General features: G+C 55.6%; 1 protein-coding gene across 1 annotated transcript; it reads right to left on the reverse strand.

Moving 5' to 3' along the window:
- Positions 1 to 3,567: 3,567 nt before the first annotated feature.
- On the reverse strand, positions 3,568 to 9,712 carry SRXN1 (sulfiredoxin 1). The gene is made up of 2 exons (XM_058563019.1): positions 9,476 to 9,712; positions 3,568 to 5,784 (listed from the first exon to the last, which is right to left on the reverse strand). The coding sequence occupies exons 1-2, from the start codon at positions 9,695 to 9,697 to the stop codon at positions 5,581 to 5,583; spliced, it is 426 nt and encodes a 141-aa protein (XP_058419002.1). The 5' UTR covers positions 9,698 to 9,712; the 3' UTR covers positions 3,568 to 5,580.
- Positions 9,713 to 10,255: the final 543 nt, after the last annotated feature.

The following is a 10,255-nucleotide window of genomic DNA, read 5'->3' on the forward strand; positions in this document are numbered from 1 at the left end:
AGGTGCTCAAGAAATGTTGGCTACCACTGCTGTTGTTCTGAGACATGAACCTCCTTACCAAGGTCCCACAGCCAGTGGGTGGCCAAGCTTCAAACCCAGGTCCGTCTGAATCTAAAGAGACTCCGCCTCACAACCACAAAATAATGGCGGTAATAGTAATAGCAACAACAACCGCAACGATAATAGTACTACCACCACCGACAATAGTAGCATCTTCCAGCCCAGACCGCAGCTCTAAGAGTTAGAGCACGAGGTCCTCAGGTCGCAGCACCTGTCCTGCGCCCACTCCAGGACCCTGTCCCCTCGCTTCCTCCGCAGGGACAGGTGGGCGGCCAGCACAAGCTCCCGCTGGGGGAGCCCCTCATCCCGCCGCCTGGGGGGCCGAGCGGGGGCGCTGGGCGGCGCGGGGCGCCCCCCGGGGCTGCGAGCGCGGCTCCCGGGCTCTGGAAGGAGCCGCGGGGCCTGGAAGACATTACACGGCTGTCGGCCGGGGGGCGTCGCGCGGAGTTCCGGAGGGGGTCCCGGCGGCGGACGCGCCGGCGAGGGGACGGCCCCGCCACAAAGCGCGCTTTGTTCCGCGCTCCCCCCGGGAGCTGGAACCAATGGATTGGCGGCGGCTGAGGTCATCTGTCAGGCAGCGCCGGGGGTCAGGCCCGGGGAGGGGGCCGCGAGGAGGGCGGGGCGGCCGGTTAGCCAGGCTGGGCTCCAGAGGGCCTCTGCGGCAGGTCGCTGCCCGCTTCGGGCCTCAGTTTACCCATCTGTCCAGCAGGAAGGATGATTTCTGCCCTCTCCAGCTCTCGGGACCACTGTATCAAGTTAGGAAGCGATGATGGTGATGATGATGGTGATGGTGATGGTGGTGATGATGGCGGCCTATCTGTAATGAGCCGTCCCTGCCTTCCTGCTCTGTGGAAGTGCTAGAGTCGGGGGTCGAAACCCTAAAGGCTGGATTGGAGCATGGAAGGAAATGTGGTTTGCACCGCGCAGTGCATGTGTGTATGAGAGCTCGCGGGGACGTCTTGCAGCCCCCTTCTAGCCCAGGGGAGTCGGAGCCTCTTCCTGGTTCCCTGCGTCCACCCTGGATGCCAGACATGGCTTGTGTTTTGCCACGGCTGACAGGTGGAGCTGCCCAGCCCTGAGTCCAGCGACCCCTTGGAGCCCCTCCCTGGGGCCCCGGGTCCAAGGTAGAGCAGGGCTGGACCTCCTGCCCCTCACATAGGTATTTTTGTGACGGGAGACAGATCAAGGTCTGAACACTCTCCTCTAGTCCCATAAAACTAGATCCCATTTATTCATTCACACCCCATCTATGTGTGCCTCAGGGCTCCATCCATACAGTGAAATAATTAGGCTTCTATACGCTCGATGCAGGGTCCTCTAGCGGGGCAGGGGGGGTGGTGAGGCCATCAAGTCTGGGGAGCCCCGAAATTGTCCAAAATATGTGTGTGTGTTTCTGGAGAAAGGGCTCATGGCTTTCTTTGGATTCTCAGCTATGTTCATGACCCAAACAAGGTTAAGAGGCACTGGCCAAGTATGGGTAAGGAAAGCAGCCCCCAAACTCTGCAGGAGAGAAAGACGCTTGGAACAACCCCTCGGGAGAGCAATTTGCCGAGACCTTAGAAGCTGGAAAGTGAGCTCCGTATGGACCAGGCAGCCCCGCTGCTGGGTATAGAGTTGAGAGAGCACAGAGACCTACGGAGGAAGGTGTTCCCAGCAGCAAATAATCGTAACCCCCGCAACATCCATGAACAGAATGACTAAGAAATGGTTGTATTCAGACCCTGGAACGCCATGCAGCAATTAAAAGAATGAGCTAGACCTACATGGAATTTATTCATTCAAAAGACATTTATTGAACCCCTACCATGTACCAGGCACAGTTTTTGGCACTGGGCCTACAGTGATAAACAAGACAGATCAATTCCTGCCTCAAGAACTCATTCGAGTGGGTAAGACAGACATAAACAGACAGATCATTTCAAAGTGTGATAAATGCCATGAAGAAAATAAAACTGAGTGCAGTGACAGAATGATGGGCGAGGGGGCTGTTTTAGACAATATGGTCAGGGAAGGCCCCTCTGGGGAAGTGACCAGAATGAGGAGACTCTGGGAGAAGAGCAAAGACATGAATGGGGTAGATGGCCAGGGCACACTGCCAGGGAAGAAATGTGATCTGCAAAATAATGTGAAAAGGAAAAGTCTTCTGTACTTACACACACATAACACTGCCACAAAGTTAGGAAAAGGTCTGGAAGGGTATGCGCCAAATTCATGAAGGCAGTTGCCCCAAGGAGGGAGGGACTGGGCTCATGGTGGGCTGCAGCTGGCCTCTAATATTTTACTTTTTTCTTAATGTATTAAAGGTGAATATACTTCCATATAACTTGTGAAATTAAAAAAGTTTTAAGTCTGCCATGATGCAGGTGGTGGGTTCCAGGGCAGTGAGAAGCCTAAGGGGTCCCCACGCATTGCCTCTTATTAGACCAAAGCTCCTGGGGGGCAGTGGTTTGTCTGCAGAGGGGACACACAGTTGGACTGGGGAGCCCGGAAGGGGCATGTGGTCAGCCTGGAGGATCTGGAAGCCTCTTGGAGGAGGTGACCCCTTTGCTGAGCCTGAGACCATCTGGCCCAGCATCCCCAGCGTAGACTAGACGACAGGCCCGGAGAGGCCGTGATGTGCACAAGGCCATAGAGCAAGAGTGGACGGCATAAATAGAACCTGAAACTCCAGGCTCCCAGCCAGGTCTCTTTCTTGCGCCTGAACCCCCGGCTTCTCTGAGCAACTGATGCATCCCGCTGACAGCCAGGCCCCTCCATCCACCCACTTCCCATGACAGTTGCTCTGCTCGGCAGACCGGAAAGCAGCGCCACCTGCTGGCGTAAATGGGAAACGCAGCTCTCAGCCTCGGCGGAGAGCAACCCGCAGGTTTCACCCTTCAAAACCCAGCTCCTCTTTCTTAAGAATGACCACCCCCCGCCCCCACTCCAAGTCTGTTCTGCAGCCCCTCCCAGAGCCTAGCAGGACCCCCAGCGCTGCCTGCTTGGGTCTTATCTGCAAGAAGGAAAAGCCCTTTCAGGAAGGGGCAACCACTCTGTCGCCCTAGCCCAGCAGGTGCAGGAGGCAATTACTCACGCCAGGCAGCGGCACCTCACGACAGCAGTTTACAAAGCATGTCTTCAGCTTTCTGACCCTCGCTACAAACTTTATGGGTAGACTGTCCATTTGACAGCTTGTAAAATGCCTCCAGGGAGGGGCTTGTCCAATGTCACACGGTGAATGGCTGTACAAGCTGGCCCCAGAGCACGGATCTCCCGGGACCCAGCCCAGTGGGGGTGCAGGGTGTCACCATAGCTGAAAATAACTGAGGCAGACTAGATCTGGGGTTCTCAGCTTGTAGCCCCTGAACGGCAGCAGCAGCATCACCTTCGAACTTGTCAGAAAAGCAATCATCAGGCTCCATCCCAGACGCCCTGAGTCAGCAACTCGGGGGGTGGGGCCCAGCCTTGTGTGTTTTAGCAAACTCCTTTGAGGAGCTAAACCATTGGTCTAAAGTAATTACACCCCTCTTTCTAGTAAATAAACTTTTATTTGGGAATGATTTTCAACTTACAGAAAAACTGCAAAGATAATACAGGGAGTTCCCATGTACCCTGCACGCAGCCTACCCCAATGTCAACGCTGGTATATAATTAACTGAAATCCAGACCTTATTCAGACTTCCAGCTTTTCCACCAATGCCTTTCCTTTGTTCCAAGACCCAGTCCAGGCTATCACACTGTATTCACTACTACATTCCTTTCAAATGCTATTGGTCACCTCAGTCTTCCCTCCCTGGGACAGAGAATGGATGGGAAAGCTGTTGTCTTCATTACCGAGCTGAGAAACTGAGGCTTGAAAACACCAAGTGACCGAGTTCCCTTAGCAGGGCAGTGAGAGCAAGGCCCGCCTCACTCTGCACCCTTCCTCTGCCTCTTCCCTTTCCCCAGGACCCCAGGGATTCAGAAGTCCCTTTGGAATGTCCCACCTGGTCTACTCCCCGTCTCCCAGTGCAGACAATGCGAGATGCCCCCACTAGAGTGGGAGTGACACACCCCCTGCCCCATCACTTCTTCCGCTAGACTTGAGGCCAGGACAATGTCTTAGTGACTGCAGCCTGGGCAGAGCAAGGCCCTGTGCAAAGGAGAGAGAAGGAAAACAGAGAGAGAAACACTGTTATTTGCCTGTGCAAAGTCATTTGGGATAGATGAAAAATGCCACAAATTCTTTGTAGTTTCTCCTATTAGGAGGTATAGACTGTCTCCCCAACCCCTGAATCTGGGTCGGCCTCACGATTTTCCCTGACCAAAGGAACTTAGCAGAAGTGATGTACCAATTCTGGGCCTAGAACTCAAAAGTTCTTGCAGCTTCTACCCTCGCTCTCTCGGAACCCTGAGGCCATCACGTGAATAAGCCTGAGCTGACCTGCTGGAGAGGCCACGTGCAGGAGAACCAAGTCACCCAGCCAACAGCCTGCCAACTGCGAACAAGTAAGGCTATCCTAGACCATCTGGCCCTAGCTAAAGTGACAGCTGATGGCATGCGGCCCCATGAGTGACCCCAGGCAAGATCAGCAGAACCGTCCAGATAAGCTCAGCCCAAATTGCCAAACCACAGAATTATGGGCAAATAAATAAATAACTTGTTTTTAGCTGCTAAGTTTTGGGATGGTTTGTTACACAGCAAAGGCTAACTAACACATAATTGCTCATTTCTCTCTTGGCAATGTGATTACAATTTTATTTCAGGAGGCAGTGTGCCAGAACCAGGAGATAGGATACGACTGGTCTACTCAATCGTGACAATTCTGTTCCCTGCTGTCTTAGCTTTCTTTGTAGCTAGGGGTGGCAACGGTAGCTGGTTTGGGCCATGGAAATATGCAGGGGGAGAGAGCAGGAAACAGACCTCTGAAAAACGTTTGACTTGATCATAGAAGTTGACAGGTCCAGCTGGCTTGGCCCCTCTTCCTCCCCTACTCCTTTCTTCCTTGATCACAGACATGATTCCTGGAGGTACAGCAGCCATCCTGTGACCATGAGGTAACAAGCAATGAGGGAAAGGCTAAAAAGATAACAGAGATGTGAGCCTTCCTTTGCTGAGTTGTTAAACCAACACCATTAGCCACCTGTCTCCAGAATCCATGCTGTGTGGAGAAACAAACTTCTCTTGGTTTAAGCCGCTGTAACCTAGGTTTTCCTTTACTTGCAGCTGAATGTATTCCACATAATGGGACATATAAAGACAAAAATGCAGAAGGATCCTTGTCTTTGGGAATCTGAGCCAGCAGCATGTGGCTCTCCTTTCTCGGGTCATCCTCTCAATAATCCCTCAAGATCAAGCCCATGACCCCATTTTCACAGAGGTTGGAACTGAGGCTCCCACACTGTTCAGTTGTGAGTCCAAGGTTCTGCAGCTTGGGGTGCAGACCCTCCCCCCAGGCTCAAAGAGAAGGCACCCCTGCTACACCTTCTGCATGGCCCAGCCCACTGGAGGCCAACGTGTCCTCTGGGCTCTTGGAGCAGTGGCAGGGGCCAAGGAGGCTGCTACTGCAAGTCCGGCATGGAAGCACCCAGGTACACCCTTAGGTCCGAGAGGGTAGACTGGACGAGCTTCGCAGGGATGGTCTCTCGCTGCAGCTGCTGGTAGGCCGCATAGCGGTGGCAGCCCCCGAAGGAGTAGAAGTAGTCACCACCCTGGGCCCCTTTGATCCAGAGGACGTCAATGGGGGGCACGCTGTCTGGGTCCTCCTGGAGGGAAGAGGCAGAGGGTGAAGGAGTGTGGTCAGCAAAGCACACTGTCTTAACCTTGTCGAGCTCCTACAAGGTGCTCGCCCTGGCTCACGCTGGCTCGTGAGAGACAACTGTCAAGTATACAGGAATTTTGTGAGCTGGCTGACATCCCCTCGGTAGTGTCACGGGGAGAGTATTAACACCAAGGAAATGGGCAGCTGCTACAAATCAGGGCTTCTTTCCCCTAGAGACCAGGTTGTTAAATGTGTATCAACACACCACATGCATCCTATATATCTGGTGCTGTTCTAGGCTCCGGGAATAAGGAACAGCTGGAAAGAGACAGACACAGCCCCTGCGTTCAAGGGGCTGCAGGCTAGTGGGGCAGATGGAATGAAGACGTGAATTAATAAATGCCATGAAGACAATAACACGTGACAGGGATGGGGTTCCTCAAGCCCTCTGTAATGTGATAATGGAGCAGAGACCCGAACACAGAGAGGTCCACTTGGGAAGACAGAGAGGTGGAATAGTTTAGATTAAGAACCTGACTGCCAGGTTCAAATCTCAGCTCTGCTACTTAATGGCTGTGTGACTGTGGGCATTTAATCTCTTTGTGCCTCAGTTGTCCCATCTGTCAAATGAGGATGAAGACAACAGACCCACCTCACAGAGCTGTTGGATTAAATGTGTTAATATATGTAAAGTGCTTCGAATAACGCTTGACACGTGGAAAGTGCTCAATTATATACGCTGTGTATAACCTGAGGGAAGAGCATTCCAGGCAGAGGGAACAGCAAATACAAAAGGCCTGAGGCCAGAACAAGTTCAGTGTGCTGGAGGCATGGCAGGGAGGCCATGGTGACCAGAGGGCACTCAAGGGGTGGAGGAAGAGAAGAGGTCAGGAGGGTCAGCATGAGCCAGGCCCTGCAGGTTTGTTGCTAAGAGCAGTGGGTAGGCCCTGCAGTGTTTTCAACAGGGAGGATACATGGTCTGATGAACATTCCAGAAGGTTCTCATGGGCAATGTTCAGCTGTCAAGGCAAAAGCAGGGAGGTCAGAGGTGAGGCCTCTGCAGGTATTCAGCAGAAGACGCTGGTCTTGATGAGGACGTGGCGGGGAGAGAGAGAGGCAGACAGGTTTGGGACATGTTAGGTGCAGCTCTGAGGGGAAGGCAGAAGGGGTGAATGGGAGGAGAAGAGAAAGAGGAGAAGCTAAGTTGACTTCCTGTTGGGGGCTGAGCAGCTGGGTGGAGATGGGTGGTCCTCTGGGTAGGGAAAGCTTGGGGTAGGGCGGGGTGGGCGGGGGAGTGCTCTGGGGAGGCCACATTCAGTGTGAGCCGCCAAGAAGGCCTCCTGCCACCAGCCCGCGGTTTCCCTCCTGTTGTGCTGCTTGGATGGATTCATCTGTCCATTTATTCCAGAAGAGATTATTAAGCAGCATGGCCCAGCAGTTGGCAGCTGGGGCTCTGGGATCCGGCGAACCTGAATTTGCCACTCAGCTCCTCTGCAAAGTGGCTGGGGGACCCTGAGCAAGTGGCCTCGCCTCTCTAAGCATCGCTCCTCACCTGAAAAATGGGCTCAGACACCCTATGGGCTGCTGACGAGCCAAGCAGCTGAGGTGTGAGTCGCGGAGCACAGCCTGCCCGGTGGTGGAGCACTAACGGGGGGCAGCCGGGCCGGGCAGGCCTGGTGCTGGGCGCTGGGGGCATGATGGTGGGTGGGCAGAACAACAGCCCCCAAAGACGGCCACATCCTAATCTGGAGCCCGCGAATATGTTTCTTTTCACGGCATAAGGGACTTTGCAGATGTGATTAAGGTAAGAATCTTGAGATGGGGAGATTATCCTGGGTTATCCACATGGGTCTAACGTGATCGCCAGGGTCCTTAAAAGCGGAAGAGGGGCAGAACAGGAGGTCTGAGGTTGCTGGCCTCGAAGATGGAGAAGAGAGGCTAAGAGCCAAGGAAAGTGGTTGGCTTCTAGAAGCCAGAAAGGCAAGGAACTGGATTCTCCCCTAGGGCTTCTAGAAAAGAATGCAGCCCTGCTATCACCTTGACTTCAGCCCAGTGACACCCATTTAGGACTTCTGAAGTATGGAACCATATGATAATAAATTTATGTTGTCTTAAGCCACTAAATTTCTGGTAATTTGTCAGTGGCCATAGAAAACTAATACATACAGTAAGCAAAGACAGGCCTGGATCTTGCCCTCACAGAGCATACGGTTCTAGCATGGGAGATGGGCATATGAGCAGGCCATTAAAACCCAGCGAGAGGGGCCAGCCTGGTGGTGTAGTGTTTAAGTTAGGCGCACTCTGCTCTGGTGGCCCGGGGTTCATGGGTTCGGATCCTGGGCAAGGAGCTACACCCCTCGTCAGCCGTGCTGTGGCGGCAACCCACACACAAAGTAGAGGAAGACTGGCACAGATGTTAGCGCAGGGCCAATCTTCCTCAGCAAAAACAAACAAAAATACCCCACGGGATCAGAGCTATGCTGGCGGGCACGCAGGGGGCCCTAGTCCAGGACGCCAGGAAGACACTGAGACAAGAAGACCAAGAAGGAGTTCGAAACGATAAAGAAGAGATGGAAGAGTTTTCCTGGCGGGGGGTGAACAGCCTGTGCAAAGGCCCAGGGGTGGGAGAGAGCTGCAGGGCTAGATCCTCCACCAACAGCAAAGCCCTGGGCTTGTGTTGAGGAAACAGCCAAGATACGACAAGATCTCTGCTCTTGTGGAGCTCATACAAGGTGGGGAAGACGAGCAATAAAACACAAACAAACAAACGTATAATATGACTCAGGTGGACATCCGTGCTTTATGGAGGAATAGCTCAGGTTAAGGGGACAGCGAGAGAGGCCAGGGGTCCATGAGCAAGGGCGGACAGGGAGGTGGAGACCAGACCCGAGTGAGGGAGAGGCCCTGTGGCTATCTGGGAAGCGGTTCCAGGCAGTGGGAACAGCAGTGCGAATTCTAAGACTGGAAGACATTTGGGGGACCTGTAAAGGTGCTGGGTGGGGCCTCCGGGTCTCACACGGTCAGCTTGCAAGGGTCTGGGGGAAGCGGACACGATGCCATGGAGACCTAACCGGACACATATGTTCCCTCCCTCCCCCACGGTTCCTGCCCGGATCACTAGGGCATTCTACAACACCCTCCCTCAGTGACGGGGCTGACCCCTATCTGCTCCCAGTTCCAGTTTAAACAAGGCCCTCCCAGCACATATGACACGCCCAGTCCCTCTGCCACTGACTGTCACATTCAGAAGTGACAGCACAGCCTATCTCTGGATAGTGTGGTGGCCATGCAGCTGGGCACTGCAGCCAGGCTGTGCCCCTTTCTAGATGCCTGACTTGGGACAAGCTGCTGAAATCCTCCTGTGCCTCAGTTTCCTCGTCTGTAAAAGAGGAACAGTAGTGGTATCTACCTCATAGGGTTGGCATGAAGAAGCTAAGGCACTTAAAACAGCTCCTGGACCACTTCAAGTGCTACCTTTGTAAGAGTTAGCGATCGTTCTTTTAATTATCTCGTCCAATTCCCTCCTTGCTCAAGTGAGGAAACAGAAGCCCAGAGAGGCCCAGCCACTTGCTCAAGCTCACACAGCAACTGCTGAGCTCCGGTGGAGCCTCCGCCTGGAACCAGTCCCGTCTCGCGTCCAGCGCAACCTCCCTCCTCCAGCGCCCTCCCTCCGGCCGGCCTCCCCGGGGCCTCACCCGGATCGTGTCCACCAGGCTCTGCACCTTGGCCGGGTCCAGCACAGACGGCAGCGGCCGGATGAGCACGCTCAGAGGCACGTTGTGCACCGCGGCGATGCAGCCCGAGTGGATGCTGCCGCCCGGCGCGCCGCCGCTGGGCCCTGGTCCCTCGGGCGCCCCCCGGCCAGCCCCGGCCCCGGCCCCGGCCCGGCCCAGCGCTCCGCCCGCGCGCAGCCCCATCGCGCCGCCGCCGCCGCCGGACGCGCCGCCTCCCCGGGGCTTTAACCCCGGCTGGGCCGTACCACTGCGCGCGGGCGGCCGGGGGTCCGCGCCGGCAGGGCTCCTCCCCCCGCCCCGCAGTGGTCCTGCCCTGTCCCCACGCTCGCGGACCCGGCCTCGGCTGGGCGCGCTGGCCGCCGCCGGCCCGGCACGGGGCTCCCACTCTCCGCCGGGGGGCGCCTGGCCGCCTCCCCTCGGCCGCGCGGCGCCCCGGAGTGGGAGCGCCCGGCCGGCTGACTCAGGGTGAGTCTGCAGGTCGTGGGGCGGGAGGGGCGCGGGTGACGCGCCGTCCGGGGTGACTCAGGCCCCGGGAGGCGGGGGCGGCGCGCGGCGGACCTGCAGAGCGAGGATGAGTCGGCAAAAGTAGCAGTGCCTGGCCGCCGGCCGTCGGAGCCCTAGTGGTAATAGCCGTGGAGGCGATAATCGTACCAACAGCAGTGATGCTGCGAATCCAGTGCTGCCTGTGCCAGGCACTTAGGCTGTGTGTTCACTTACTTAAACCCCCAAGCAACGCTGCAA

The sequence above is a fragment of the Diceros bicornis genome, chromosome 19 (assembly GCF_020826845.1).
Source record: "Diceros bicornis minor isolate mBicDic1 chromosome 19, mDicBic1.mat.cur, whole genome shotgun sequence".
NCBI lineage: Eukaryota > Metazoa > Chordata > Mammalia > Perissodactyla > Rhinocerotidae > Diceros > Diceros bicornis.

Bases quoted from the DNA above. Each gene is read 5' to 3' on its own strand.
- SRXN1 (XM_058563019.1), bottom strand. From the start codon at position 9,697: ATGGGGCTGCGCGCGGGCGGAGCGCTGGGCCGGGCCGGGGCCGGGGCC. The intron at 5,785-9,475 runs GTGAGGCCCCGG...TCTTCCCTCCAG, and splicing joins GCCTGGTGGACACGATCCGG to GAGGACCCAGACAGCGTGCC.